This window comes from Lotus japonicus, chromosome 2, assembly GCF_012489685.1.
Source record: "Lotus japonicus ecotype B-129 chromosome 2, LjGifu_v1.2".
In the NCBI taxonomy this organism is placed as follows: domain Eukaryota; kingdom Viridiplantae; phylum Streptophyta; class Magnoliopsida; order Fabales; family Fabaceae; genus Lotus; species Lotus japonicus.
The window spans coordinates 67,645,470-67,660,737 of NC_080042.1; the positions used below are offsets into that span (position 1 = coordinate 67,645,470).

General features: G+C 32.9%; 2 protein-coding genes across 6 annotated transcripts; both read left to right on the forward strand.

The window, feature by feature from the left end:
• Positions 1–2,267, forward strand: LOC130738998 (probable xyloglucan endotransglucosylase/hydrolase protein 26). The gene is made up of 4 exons (XM_057591196.1): positions 1–243; positions 1,080–1,180; positions 1,289–1,482; positions 1,707–2,267. Exons 1-4 carry the CDS (start codon positions 66–68, stop codon positions 2,113–2,115), a joined length of 882 nt encoding a protein of 293 aa, XP_057447179.1. The 5' UTR covers positions 1–65; the 3' UTR covers positions 2,116–2,267.
• A 1,006-nt stretch (positions 2,268–3,273) lies between these two features.
• Positions 3,274–9,537, forward strand: LOC130739000 (casein kinase 1-like protein 3). 5 transcript variants are annotated; one of them, XR_009019737.1, is made up of 18 exons: positions 3,274–3,495; positions 3,585–3,625; positions 4,896–4,965; positions 5,124–5,272; positions 5,448–5,543; positions 5,661–5,731; positions 6,002–6,063; positions 6,157–6,220; positions 6,332–6,416; positions 6,489–6,615; positions 6,890–6,972; positions 7,057–7,114; positions 7,215–7,330; positions 7,475–7,664; positions 7,768–7,906; positions 8,188–8,213; positions 8,544–8,711; positions 8,825–9,537. XR_009019737.1 is itself a non-coding variant. In XM_057591197.1 (15 exons), exons 1-14 carry the CDS (start codon positions 3,420–3,422, stop codon positions 7,655–7,657), a joined length of 1,281 nt encoding a protein of 426 aa, XP_057447180.1. In that variant the 5' UTR covers positions 3,274–3,419; the 3' UTR covers positions 7,658–7,664; positions 7,768–8,228. The 5 variants fall into 5 exon arrangements, 1 of the variants encoding a protein (XP_057447180.1); XR_009019735.1 differs by having other exon boundaries at positions 8,544–8,639; positions 8,733–9,537; XR_009019736.1 differs by lacking the exon at positions 8,188–8,213.
• Positions 9,538–15,268: the final 5,731 nt, after the last annotated feature.

The following is a 15,268-nucleotide window of genomic DNA, read 5'->3' on the forward strand; positions in this document are numbered from 1 at the left end:
TAGAGCATCCCAGTTTTCAACTCCATAGAACAAAATCAAACACAGATAGAACTGAGAAGCTATTCATGTGTGTTAACATGGCAAATTCTGACAAAATGTTGGTAGCATTGTTCTTATTTGCCATTGCATCCTCCACAATCTTTGTGAATGCCGACTTTTCGAAAAGCATGTACATCACCTGGGGTGCTCAACACGCAATAATGCAGGGTGACGATCTCCAGCTTGTGTTGGATCAAACCTCAGGTTGCATTCAATTTACATTGTTTCAAAAGATTATAATATATCTGTCTCTTAATTGCAATAGAATAAATTTGCATCTATATTCAAGAAAGGGATCATATATAGTTGCAAGCATGTTGCATATTGTTCAATGTTTTGCAATTGAATATTAGTAGTGATGATGAAGGATATATGTGAAGCTTATAGCTTGAATTTCCTAATTCTGTTAATAGCTACTTGTCAGTTAGTAGGATTGCTATAGTTAGTAACTGTAACTTAGATGTAGTTAATTAACTATATATAGTTAGCATTGATTAGTTTTCTGTTAGCATTTAGAACTACTATAAATAGTTTTTTCATCCTATTACACAAGTACAATGAAAACCAGTTGATTCAATTCACTTCTATCTTCTTAATCTCTCGGTTTCTCGCCATTTTAGGATATAATGAGGTAAACAAAAAATACTTACATTCAAGTATAGAGATTTGTTATTTAAATTTAGAAAAAGAAATGAGATTTGTTATTGTGCGAATAAAACTTATTTTCATCTGGTTTTACTTATAAAAAATTCCAAAATTTTGTAATTCTAATTTTTCAAAAGGCTAATTGAACACTCTAGAAAATAAAATCTTTTCAAGCATTTGTTAAAAAAAATGTTTAAACAAAAAAAATTTCTAAATATTAAAAAAAAAGAGGCTAAATTGACTATTACTTTTTCATATAGCAGTTATACACAAATTTGTATAGCAAATCTGAACAAGCTGTTAACTTTAGTAACATAAATAACTAGATGAACTCTCTGTTCTTGATCAGCTTAATTAACTCAATGAAATATCTGGTATTGCATTCTATATTGCAGGATCCGCAGCTCAAACAAAGAAAGCATTCTTATTTGGAACCATTGAAAACCGAATCAAGTTGGTGCCTGGCAACTCTGCAGGAATTGTTACAGCCTATTATGTAAGTTCACTAGAGAACTATCACTAAAAGAAGTGCAAATATTAATTTAATTTAATTTACAGAAGGTAAAGTGCTAATTAATATTTCATTGTACAAAACTTTGTTCAGCTATCATCTACAGGAAGCCAGCATGATGAGATAGATTTTGAGTTCTTAGGCAACATTTCAGGACAACCATACATTGTCCACACAAACATTTACACACAAGGAAATGGAAGCAGGGAGCAACAATTTTACCTCTGGTTTGACCCAACTGCTGATTTCCACAATTACACCATTCACTGGAATCCCACTGAAGTTGTGTAAGTTAACCAACTTTGTCAACACAAAGTTAATTAATCAATAATGATACTCAGACATACAAATAGTGCAGACATTCAACAGACACCCTGTAGAGATAAAGTAAGAGAATTCTCATTCCAGGTGTCTGTTGGATGTCTGCACTATACGAATGTCTAGAAATCATTTTCATTAATTAGTTATAACTTGTTATTGTATTCATGGCCTATTTCATTTGTTGTCTCAGGTGGTATGTTGATAGCATTCCAATCAGGGTGTTCCGCAACTACGAAAATGAGGGAATTGCTTACCCAAACAAGCAAGGAATGAGGGTTTATACGAGTCTATGGAACGCGGATGACTGGGCCACTCGAGGTGGGCTTGATAAGGCCAACTGGAGTGGCGCGCCATTCGTAGCCAGAATGAATCATTTCAGACCAAGGGCTTGTCCTTGGAATGGAGCAGTGAGCATTAGCCAGTGTGCCTCCAATGTCCCTGCAAATTGGTGGACTTCTCCCACTTACAAGCAACTGAGTTATGCAAAGTTGGGGCAGATGAATTGGGTCAGGAGCAATTACATGATCTATGATTACTGCAAGGATATCAAAAGATTCAATGGACAGATGCCTCCAGAATGTTTCAAGGCACAATTCTGATTAAACATGAAAATGAGAAGCAGCTGAAAAGTGTTTTTTTTTATCCTTCTTTTTGTTTATTGATTTTGTCCCATTTGTTTGTGTTTCAATCTTTGTGATTTCATTCTTATTCGCCAAAAAAATGAATAACATATATGGTTTGTGTATTGCAATTCAGTTTCATCTTCATTCCCTGCCCTGCATTCTTAGGCATATAAAGTATCAAAGTGAAATTTATGGATCATGGACCTAGTTTAGATGACAATTTTATTGCTGTCCTTATTGATTTTACGAATATATGTTTAGTATTGCTATGATGATGTCCAAAGCTAAGTGAATGTGATAGGAAGAAATTCTCTCATCAAGCAAGAACCACAAGAACTAAGCATAAAAGCAAAGAAAATAAAATAACAAATTGAAATGGAGTGCAATATTGCTCAATTTTCTGGATAATTTTCATTCATACTGTCGGTTCTATTGGGCTAGATAAATGGCCAAACAAAGGAGATGGTTTAAAATTGGGGGATAAAACTCCACGTTGGGCTAAAGAGCAAACCATAATTGGACCAGACACCACATCTTTCACCAAAAACCTTAAGGCAATTGGTGTATGAGTCCTCACACTTATAAATTACTAAAACTTATCTTTATCTTCCAATGTGAGACTTACTCAAATTTAAATTCCCAACAATCTCCCGCTTAAGTGTGAGTCCATCTCAAACGAAAGTTGGGCTTGTACTCATCCAGAACCTCAAAGGTCGTCATTCTGGGCTTGTGCTCCTGAGTCTCAGAGGCTCAGGCTCATGATCAAACAATTATCGGCTCTGATACCACTGTTGGGCCAAAGAAAGACCCAAATGAAGGAGATGGTTTAAAACTGAGGATAAAACTCCACATTGAGCTTTGAGCAAACCACAAGTGGACCAGACACCACAGTTTTATTTAAAATAATACTTTTTAAAAAGTTAAAACAAATCATTTTTTTACGGAGAAAACAAAACATCTTAAAATTCTAAAATTAAGATTTTTTAATTAAAAAAAAGTGATTTTTCAAGCCGACCCTTTATTCAAATTTAATTTCATCAAATTTAACTTAAAAAATGATAAATAAATAAAAAAACATCCTTATTTGATCCGAATAACAAATAATTCATTAATTTCATCGAAATTAGGTGGTTGGGTTGATCAACTCAACTGTGAGTGAAAGAAAGAAAGAAAGAAAAGACTTGTATTTCAACGTTCTCTCTCTTTCGATTGAACTCAACTGAAGTTTCCCGGTGGCGCTACCACAACCTACCCCGATTGGAGTTGGACTCAGTACAGACATGGAACGCATCATCGGCACCAAGTACAAGATGGGTCGCAAGATTGGAAGTGGATCCTTCGGTCAAATCTACCTCGGTCTCTTTTTCTCTCTCTATTTCTCCATTTTTCTTCAACTCTTTAATTTGGAAGTGTGTTCTTATTGCAATTCAATTTGATTTTTGCAGCTACTCATATTGATACCTTCGAGAGCGTAGCTATCAAGATCGTATGTTTCTTCCCCTTCCTATATAATTTTTTTTTTGAATTGTTTAGCTCAGTTTTGAGTTTTAGTTTCATTTTCTTATCTTTATTGATTGTTGCCAATTCAGATTCTCAAGCACTCTAACTTTTTTAGTTGATTGTTTGGAGATTTTCGCAATCGGCTGCATGTTATGCAGCTGCTATTTAGTGATGCTGTGTGTTCTTGTAATGTTGATTGTTTGATGTATTGTGTATGGGGTGGCAAAATGAGCTGAATATTAGCATCTCTTGGCTGAATATTGGTATAATACCGATTATCACTCGGCTATAAACATGGCTCCATTTGAAGCTCTTTTTGGCGGCCCACTTCATTAGACAAAATCCTTATGTGGCCAGAGATTCATTAGTAGATGCTATTGACTGCGCCTTGTATGCAAGTGAGCATATGCACAGCCACTCCGGCATAATCTTCTACACCGCAGTCCCACGCGAAGTTTTATGCTGATAATAAGAGAATGGAAAGGCAGTTTGAAATGGGAGATTGGGCTAATTTGAAGATGTAGTCATATAGACAGCCTTCGTTGCGTAATGGTGCTTTTCATAGGGTCTTAACCAAGTATTATGGCCTTTATAGGGTGAGGGCTGAGATTGGTACTTCTATGGCAATCAACTGCAACTTCCTAAAGGCTCTAAAATCCATGATGTGTTTCATGTTTCCGTGCTGAAACAACATTACGGTAGCCATCCTGTTCCACTTACCATGCGTGCCCATTATCAGATATTATACCCATGGTTCTAGTTGCTAATGTAGGAAGCACATGATAGAAGTAATAATTCATTGGAGCTACACTGACCCTTCAGTTGCTACATGGGTGGAGCTTCAATATTTCAAAACCAGTTTCCAAACTTTGATACCAGCCTTGAGGCCAACTACACAATTGCCAATCCTGAGGACAAGGATATTTGAAATGGTTTGGTTTTATGCGGTTGCTAATTAGCGATATGGTGTATTTTGGTAATGTTGATTGTTTTGTGTAATTGTGTACGGGCAGCAAGCTATTAGTGTAAAGAAACTAATTCTGTTAGGTTAGATCTTTGACGGTAAAATGGACTCTGCTAGAAAAGCAGGGTAATTACTGAAATTGTAGTGTAATGATTCATCATAAACATTGCTTAGTTTACGAAGACTAATCCACGTTGTGGGATTCTCTTTAATAAGGAAGCACTTTGAGCGAGTGTGCTTTCATTTGATTGGTACCAAATTTTCACTTGATTGATACCATTTTGTGTTGCAGGAGAAGAAAGACACAAAACATGCACAGTTGCTTTATGAGGCCAAGCTATACAATATTCTCCAAGGAGGAAGTATGCATTTTCTTTTTTATATTAACTTTAAGCAATTATTATTATTACAATTATTATGTGTATGTGCATGTCAGTCAGCGAGTGAATTGGTGTATCAGTTTGGAGGTGAAGGCTATTAGGATATTGGTGAGTTGAAGATTTTGGATTTTTTTATGTAGGTGGCATCCCAAGTATAAAGTGGTGTGGTGTAGAGGGAGAGGACAACGTGCTTGTTATGGATTTGCTGGGGCCTAGTCTTGAGGATCTTTTTGTGTACTGTGGAAGAAAGTTTTCTCTCAAAACTGTATTGATGTTGGCTGATCAAATGGTAATCTTCATGGATTCAGCTGAACGGAAGGGGAAAATACTCTTTAAATTCACCTATCTTAGCCTTACTCTGTTATTTGGTCCTGCAGAAAATTTGTTGTCACCGTGTTATAAATCTTTTTGTGTGTTTAAGTTGACATTTGACATTAGCTCTTATTTATTTATTTTTCATGTAGATAACCAGAATAGAATATGTGCATTCTAAAGGATTCCTACATAGGGACATAAAACCTGATAACTTCCTCATGGGACTTGGTCGGAAGGCAAACCAGGTGACCATCCTGTTGAAGTTTCCCTTGATTTTGATTTGACTGATCCTGTCATTCTTTCAACTTTTTGTTGGCACAACTTACAGTGTTGTACATGTATATTTGGGTTGGAAATGTCAGGTTTATGTAATTGATTTTGGGCTTGCAAAACGATATCGGGACTCCAGAACCAATTGCCACATCCCTTACAGGTATCTAACTTTCTACTGTAGCATTCCATTGACTTATTCATTCTCTCTCTCTCTCTCTCTCTCTCTCTCTCTCTCCACCCCTTTTCTTTCTGGGTTTGATGTATTTGTTTGATATTTCTCGCTTCTGATTTTGAATTTATTTTCATATCCCAACCAATTCATCATCAGTTAATTAAACTTGTTTTTTGAGAAGATTTCTTTCCTTTTTCTCTTCTTTTCTCATGCCCTGGATATTCCCCAAATTAGTAACTAATCAACTGTTCCACTCAGGGAGAACAAAAGCTTAACAGGGACTGCACGTTATGCAAGTTGCAATACTCATCTTGGAATTGGTACGTTAAAAATTAGTTAAGCCTTTCATTCCAAATAAAATGCAATTATTTTCTTTAGCCTTTTCTTTATGTTATTTTCTATTTTATTTATAGAGCAAAGCCGACGGGATGATTTGGTATCACTAGGATATGTGCTTCTGTATTTCCTCAGAGGAAGGTAGGACATGGTTATCTTGCTTCTATTCTTCTTCCATTAGCATTTATTGTATCATCTATTGAAAGCAATATAATGAGATGTTCTAGCTTTTACATGACTACTTGCATTTAGCCTTCCTTGGCAAAACCTAAAGGCCGCAACAAAGAAGCAAAAGTATGATCAAATATGTCAGAAGAAACTAGCAACTCCTATTGAGGTAAGTGTTTGGACAATTATCTGTCTTGAAGGGTTTTGATCATGAGTCTTATTTGTTTGTTGTTTTCCATAGGTATTGTGCAAATCTTATCCTGTAGAGTTTGCTTCATACTTCCACTACTGTCACTCTCTGACCTTTGATCAGCGACCTGATTATGCATTCTTAAATCGCTTATTTCGGGAGTTATTTTCTCGGGAAGGTAACTATTTTGTTCTTTCTGCAATCTTTATATAATTATATTCTACATACATATTGTTTAGTTGTGTGTGCTAAAAAACACTAGCCATGCTCAGTTCAAATCATGAAGAAAGATATGGTATTAAATGGACCTTTGATTTTTATTGACATAGATGTTCTTTCGTTATGCAAAATTTTATATTCAGTTGTGGTGAAGTTAACAATGTTTGTCATTTTTTCATATCTTTACTATATGTAACTTGACTCTCCATTCTCTCCTTGTCGGTATATGACAGGTTATGAATTTGATTATGCATTTGATTGGTCTATTTTAAAGTATCAGCAGGCACAACAGAATAGAGTCCAGCCTCGTGTAACTGTAAGTATATTAGATAGGTAGATAGATAAGTGGGAGTTAGAGTCTTCTCATGCTTCTGAAAGTACTAATTTTGTCATATTGCAGCCGGTTCCTAGAGCAAGCAACAATCGTGCAGTGCCCATGAATGTTGGCAACTATCAAGGTTGGTACTTCTCAAATTAGTTGTATCATTTTTTATTTGCATTGCATACACAAATGTCTTGTTCATTTTTACTGATTGTCCAGAATTAATGTTTATTCAGGGGATGTCTCAGCAGAGCGCATTGAATCAGGCAATGCTACTGGGTCTGGTGTTAAAACTCAATTTAAATCACAAGTCGGTAAAACTTTGGGTTCTGAAAATCATCTTGACAAGAATGTAAGCCATCTTAAGAGTAAAAACTTTTGATTTCTTGCTATACCTTTGATGCAACACTGAATCACAATACTTTGGTTGCACACTATTATGTTTAAAATTTATGAAATAAACTAGTGTTTAACGAGCATTATTAATTTTTTTTAGATTTTCAGTGGAGCAAATATCCCCTCTACCTCGTACTCTCTTGCTGGTACCTCAAAAAGGAACTCCTTGAAGCCTGCCCTGTCGTCTGAAGCTGTGAACCCTGGACCTGGGCAAGGCAGTAGTAAAATGGGCCCTTCAAGTAGCTGGATTTCATCTCTGCATCGCAGATCTTCTGCCAAATGAATGCCCGGTATGGTAATTTTCTGGTTTATAATGCCTGTGATGCAGTGAGCATTATTGTCTAAATGCCCCACTTCTATCATTGACAATTTTGTATTATTATGTTTTTCCAGCTGTGGTCTGATCAAGAAGATACTCTGTACACATACGTGAAGCTGCAAATTCGTGGCGTATTGCTTGCATCTCTTTCCTATGTAGATGGTGAAGAATGTTTGAGTGGTCTATCCACGGAGACTGCAAATGAGCTGCAAGGTTTATAAATTTCATATCTCATCTTGAGGCGAGCTTGTCTTGCTTTTTTCCTAAGGTGACTGCAAACTATTGTTTGGTACAAAATACAAACTACCCAGGCTTGGCTGCTTTGCTGTGGTTAGATTTCAAACATGGAACACAGCAATCTTGTGTATCTATGTTCTTATGTAAAATTATTGTGTGATCGTAGCCTAATTTGACCGTTTTGTTCCTTGATGATTCGTGCCATATGACAAGTGGTGAAAGTTTCGGTTTAAATCGATTGATATTATGCATTGCAGGTGTATTTTCAATTGCCTCTGTTAAGGTACATTTGATTTCAGTTTTTTGCCTTTTTGTTGCTTGCTTATTTTTAGCAGAACAATTTAAGTTGGTTTTTAGTGGCATCGATCTAACACTTACGATTGCTTAGTGTGATATGCTTGGCTATGAGCTCACTTATTATTGAGATCTGTGTTCTGTTTTGGTCTAAATCTTGTTATTCAAGAAAAGTATTCATTCTCCTGCCAATGTCAAATTCTGAATTCTGTAAAATTATGTACAGTGGAATAATGAGAGATTTATTGCTTTAGATTTCCTTATCATTCCTTTTAAATTTTTCAATTCGATCGTGATGCCTGAATTTTGACTTTTGTAGGTAGCTCGAATTTGATGGTCAGCTTGATTAATTTGCTTTGTCTGTCATTCTTGGGATGAATGAGTTCAATCTGATTGTATTGCAATGTAGTTGAAGGTTTGGAGAAGCTGTTATTGATTTGATGTTGCTGTGGTAAAATTAATTGCAAATGATCAGCTCAGTTATCAGGTTACACTTCTTATTTTGCAGGGTTTCCCTTTTCAACTCTAAAGGATTCATATGACAGAAAATTGGCATTTATATGGATGTCATTATCAACTGAAACATACCTCTCCATACAGATTGGATCCTCATATAGCACATTGCTGGAAATGTGAATTGTTTGCCAGAACAGCAAACTTCAAAGACTTCTATGCGATATGTGGGCATAATTGGTTTATAAAAACTTTATGGGCCCTTGAGAGTTAGTGCCTTTTTGTTTCTGCGTCGGCAAGGCGTTGGATGTGAGTATGGGGAGAATCTTCAATGTGGAGCGATGGAAAGAACATGCTATGGACTCCTGCAACACGTACGCAAACAGACCCTATGCTATGGACTCCTGCAACGCGTATGCAAACGGACCCTTATTGTTCGCTTGTGTGAGCATCTTGAGCAGCAGACACACGTAAACCTAGAATCAACTATAGAGGGGACGTGAACTCAAACACTCCCTTAATATACATATAAAGGGAGATATAAATTTTACATCACAAGGTTTAAAGTTTAATCTATAAGTACCCGAGACAATCATGGGCAAGTCGGGTATAACCACTATGGGTGGGAAAGCACTCCCTATCAAGTATTTAACCAAGTTCTATTCAAAGCGACCTGAACTTAAGACATATTTAAATTAGTGCATGTTAGCTGATCTCTGTTTGGTGGTCATTACGTGACTTAAGAGAATTCATTCCCTTATTAATAACACAACGACATTAAAAATGTACTCCCTCCGTTCTAAAATGTAAGTTGTTTTAGAATTTATATCATATTTCAAAATATAAGTTGTTTTGCAAAACCAATGCACTTTTTCTCTCTTTCTTCCTTATATATCCTCATTTAATATTATATCTCTTAATTACCACCTTCAATTTTCACCTATCACAACTCTCACTATCCACTTAATCAATAATAACATTTCTCTCTCCTTAATATAACACAACTTTAAATAGGGGTATTTTAATCAAAAAAATTATCAATTAATGAGCTCTTAAACAATGTGCACAACCTAAAACAACCTACATTTTGGAACGAAGGGAGAACCTTTTTTCACCTTTTTGTGTTCTAATTTTACCATATGCCAAATATTAAGCAAATGCTACGCTCTTTCTCATTCTAACTTTATTATAAACGGTGTATAATTTACTAATTTAAACTATACAAGACTATCTAAACGAGTGATATTGTCCGAATTCAAATATTAAATGCCTTACAAATCTAAAATTTCAATCAGTTTTAAAAATTAATATTTAAATCCCTTTACTATTTTTCTTCTAATTCTGATTCCGAATTTTTGTATAAATATAACTTTAATTATTTAAATATCAATTATTGTCAAGTTAAATAAATTTAACTTTAATATTTAGTTAAACATAAAATTTGCTACCACAGCTCAAAATTAAACAATTATCCTAAAACTAGTGTTTTTTACCCGCGCATTGCACGTGGAATTTGTTTATTATATTTGATACATCGATTAATATTTTAAATTATAAAATATTTAAGATGCTAAGAATGTAAGAACAATCATAATAAAGATATAGATATTTAAAGAACATAAATTCAGACACTCAATTTTAGTGTTTTGTAAGCATACACTTCATTAACTAATATAAAGATTTTGAAAAACACATAAGTTAATAAGCCAAAATCTTTAAGTTTTGCATATGTGAGGTATAACTGAATTTTGTTTGTGAAGATGTACTCGTGTTGCATAAAGGGTAATGCTTTTGTGTTTTAGATATGTAACAATACATGAATATATAATTATTTTTTAAATTATTAAAAATACACTTAAGTTATAGAAAAAATGAATTTTTTTAACTCCTACAAATTTTCATTTTACATATAAAATGTTCCTCCCCGTGAGATCTCGTAACTCTAATTTGTTAGCACTAATAAATTTAGGTCATAATTTTATAGTACATATGTATTAATATTTTTTATTCCTCGTACTTTTCTTACTATCCAATTATTATAGTTATAAATATATATAAATATACACTCTTAAAATTTTGAAAACAATACTAAAATTAATTATATTAAATTTTTCTATTAAAATAATACCAATCAATTAGTTTAGAATATAATGATTGTATAAAAAAGTATAATGATACTTTTTATATAAAATAAAATCTCACGTAGGTAGCATTATAGTAGTTTAAAATTAAAACATATCAATTGAAAATTATACGCAAATACAAACAATAGCCGCTTTTAGGTTTCAGAAAGATAAGCAGTAGAAAATTGTGTGCATCTCAAGAACAAATATTTCTAGTGTTTTTACGGTGAAATTTGCTCTTGTGTTTGAGGCATGGATCAATACTTGGTTCATTTCTAGCTTTTTGCCCCGTAGAAGCTTTTTCTGTTAATTTTACATGAATTTTCATGTAAAATGTTCATACCCGTGAGAACTCTTAACCCTATAGTTTAACTTAAACAAAAATACACTATATATGTATTAATGTTTTCTAATCTCCGCACGACACATTTTAATCATCAAATTATCATGCCTTTATATTTATTTCTTTTTAAAATTTTCAAAAAGTTATGAAAAAAGTAATGACATCATATTGATTTTTTATTTACCACTCATAGGAATTAGATTTCGACCTATAAGTTCAAACAATCACTTTTTTATCTATGTGTTGCACGAAGAACTTTCTCTTGTGCTTAAGACATGTTCAATACCATACTTTAGCAATATTTTCAGATACTAAAGGACATACTTAATGAGAGATATATAATGCTACATAATGTGTTCCTCTAATTTGATTTCTCTCTATTTATAACTCATCTCGTTCTAGTACTAAGTAACTACTATAATAACATCTAACTAACTTAGCAGTCCCTCATTAATTTCCCCTTCTGTTACATCCTTACATGAGTTTGAAAATTTAAGTAAACACAGTTCTCTTAGGTGATAAATGGAAACAATATAGAAACAACAGCAGTCCGCAGCTAATGAGAAACTCTGCCAAATTCACCTAGCAACCATCAAATCTCTGTGTGTCCATGGTAGCTCTGTGGACCCTCAGCACCAAATCAGCTCCCTTTTCCTTGAATTAATATTTAATAAAAATAAGACAAATTAAGAAAAAAATCAAGAAATAAACAACATAAATCCTATTCAAATCTAAAATTTAAAAAGGTACTAATTAAAGATAGATAAAAACTATCAAAATCTAGCAAATCACAATAAAAACTTATAAAATTATAAATTAAATAAAAATCCGAAAATTCAATAAAGACACCATAAAAATTAATTAATAACCTCAAAATAAATCAAAAATAAAATAAAAGATCCAAGATATAATCAAGAAATAAACAATATAAATCCAAATCAAATCTAAAATTTAAAAAGGTACTAACTAAAGATAAATAAAAACTACCAAAATCTAGCAAATCACAATAAAAACTCATAAAATCCTGAATTAAATAAAAATCTGAAAATTCAATAAAAATACGATAAAAACTAATTAATACTCTCAAAATAAAATAAAATACCCAAGAAAAAATCAAGAAATAAACAACTTAAATCCTAATCAAATCTAAAATTTAAAAAGGTCAACATGTGCTTGGATAACTTGTTGAATTTTTCTTCATATTTTTTGTCAACATGTGATTTTTTTTATAAATGCCTTAAATTTTAATCGAGTTACCTATTTAAAAAATTAATTCAAACGGCTTTTTGTGTTTTCCAATATACAATTTTTTAAAAAAAATATACACTAACTATTTAGAATTATTCAATTTGTATATACTAGTGTTTTTTTACCTACGCGTTGCACGGGGAATACGTCTATTGTATTCGATACGTCAATTAATACCTTGATTATTAAAAATATTAAAGAACGGATGAAATAGAAGAGTCAGAAATAGTAAGCAAAGTGGACATAAAGACTTCTCTTCTAAGCCTGATTGAGATCAACCGGAACTCGCTTCACATTCTTTGTGAATATGAAGACAATAGCACAAATCATATAGATATAAAGAATTATCAACATATATAATCTTAAAAAAAAATGAATGTGATAGTAGCACAGATCAGGATTGTGTAAGATAAATCATAAAGTATGACATTATTGTGTTTATTCCAACTAAGTAGGGATGACAATGGGTAGGGTACTATAGTACTATCCTCATACCCGCGTTTTCAAAAATTACTTGTACCTGTCCCCATACTCGCGTGGGTAGCAACTCGAAGCTCTCCACCTTTAAACAATTCAATGTCATTACAGGAAGCTCTCCATCTTTGCCAAAATCTAAATCTATGGATGGCAATGGGTCTCGGACCCATAGGGTACCCGCAAAAAATTTCCACTATGGATAGGGTAAACAACCGCTAAATAGGTATGAGGTTGGGTATAGGTAAATTACTCGCAAAAAGTTGTGGGTATGGGTGCGGATAAGGGCACTATAGTACCCAACCGGCCCCGTACCTGCACACATATGTTATTATTATTATTATTATTATTATTATTATTATTATTATTATTTTATTTTTGGTAATATATATATTAACAAATTAACTTAAGCTATAGCTTTCAAACTCACTCTTTTTAAAAAAAAGTTAGGGATAAATTTTTCTTAGCCATAGCTATAAGAAAAGAAAAACACTCTAACAAATATATCAAAAGAGGATGATGAAAATAATCTAATTACTCAACAACATTTATGTGAAACACTTACACAATTATCAGCACCACATGAAGTAAGTTGCATACTTGAGTGATCTTCCTCATTTTTCCTCCATGCCAACATGGGAGGCATGTAGGGGAGGAAATGGCTGATATAGTATTAGTAAGGAGTAATCTAGGTAAATCTTAGATAATTAAGACAAATCTATTAAGATTATAATATTTTATGAAAAAATTTCTTAGATTTAAAATTACCTTTAAATAATCGGTTTCAAGATTTGTTATGGAAATAAATTTTAGGTGAAGAAAAAGTTTATTTTTGCAGTATTAATTAAACTAGTGTTTTTTACCCGCACGTTGCACGGGGAATACATCTATTATATTTGATAGGTCAATTAATACCTTGATCATTAAAAATATAATAAACAACTGATGAAATAGAAGAGTATGAAATGATGAGCAAAGTGGACAAAAAGTCTTAAATTAAAACCCTTGTTGCATAGATTGAACTTCGTACAATTGAATAACTAATAAAAAAAATTGGTTAACCAAATCTCAAATTATGCAAAACATATTAGGGGATGTGGTTTAATGATGGCTAATAAACAATAGCTGATTTAATCTACAATGAAAAAAAGAGAAAAGATTCTTTATGTACGTGATTATGCGAGTTCATTTTTTACACAATAAAATAAACTAAGTTTGACCCATATCAACATGAAGTCGTTTCACATTCTTCATGAGCCTAAAGACAATAACACAAATTATAGATATGAAGAATCACCAATAAAGCATTCAGAACACATTTTAATCTTAGAAAAAAAAGAATGTACCGCGAAATTTGTTATTGTATTTGATACATTAATTAATACTTAATGAAGGTACTTTCTTGTTAAAATATATTTCTTCCCGTAGGAGAATTTAACACCTATAATAATTTTTACAAAAAAATTAAAGTTGACTATATTATTATGTAGTAAAAAATTAACATCAAACTATATTATATTATGTTTTTCTTGTAACAAAAAAAAAATTCCGATGAAATCTTATTAACATTTATTTTTATGTAGAAGTATTTTCATGTAAAATATTCTTCCTATATATAAAAGCTTTTAGGCTCTTTCTAATACATTTAGATCCAGCTTCTCCTTACTCTCAGGATGCCTGAAAGTCTTTTCTCAAGTCTATCTGGTGGGTAATATCGATAAAGATGATGACACCCACCATACCTTGCTTGCTTCAAGGTCGATCTCTTGTATCCTCCTCCTGCCGAAGACTTTAAGAGTAAACCTTGCCATTCCAACTTTCATCGATCGAGTTTCAGTTGCTTTTTCTGTTGATCCAGGTGAGAAAGCTTACTAAGGCAACCTCTGCTTTTGTCTATCTCCCAATATAAGAAGCATGTTGCTTTGCTCTTATAGAACTACTAATGGGCGTACTTTAGAACAAATTTCTAGCGAAGGTCTTGACAGTTTGGAACTAAAAGGTTTGGTTCATTAATAATATCTAGTAGTTTCATCATGCTATGCTTCTTTTGAGCTTGTTGTACTTACCGGAGCATTTATACGATAAAAAAATTCAGAATAGTATAGCAGTCGTAGTATGCTCCCTTTACTTGCTCTAGTGCTCAAGTGATAGCTGAGTGCATACTGTTTGCATCTGAATTATATATAAAAGACTCTTAAAAACAACTACTTAATTCTTCATTACAAAGAATATACATTACATCAGAACCTAATTATTATTTGTTAGTGACATAAGTGTCGAAAATAATAGTAATGGAAATTTCGAATGGTGTGGATAAGGGTTAAAAGTCCAATCTCATAAGAAAGAAAAATCTCCATTTACATCAAAATCTCTCTCAGATTTCTCTACCTCACTATCACCACC

What these genes read in the sequence shown, in the direction of transcription:
- LOC130738998 (XM_057591196.1), top strand. Translation starts at nt 66, where the DNA reads ATGTGTGTTAACATGGCAAATTCTGACAAAATGTTGGTAGCATTGTTC. An exon ending in TGTGTTGGATCAAACCTCAG is followed by an intron (nt 244 to 1,079) that starts GTTGCATTCAAT and finishes TCTATATTGCAG; the next exon opens with GATCCGCAGCTCAAACAAAG. An exon ending in TGGAATCCCACTGAAGTTGT is followed by an intron (nt 1,483 to 1,706) that starts GTAAGTTAACCA and finishes TTGTTGTCTCAG; the next exon opens with GTGGTATGTTGATAGCATTC.
- LOC130739000 (XM_057591197.1), top strand. Translation starts at nt 3,420, where the DNA reads ATGGAACGCATCATCGGCACCAAGTACAAGATGGGTCGCAAGATTGGA. An exon ending in CTTCGGTCAAATCTACCTCG is followed by an intron (nt 3,496 to 3,584) that starts GTCTCTTTTTCT and finishes TGATTTTTGCAG; the next exon opens with CTACTCATATTGATACCTTC. An exon ending in AACTAGCAACTCCTATTGAG is followed by an intron (nt 6,417 to 6,488) that starts GTAAGTGTTTGG and finishes TGTTTTCCATAG; the next exon opens with GTATTGTGCAAATCTTATCC.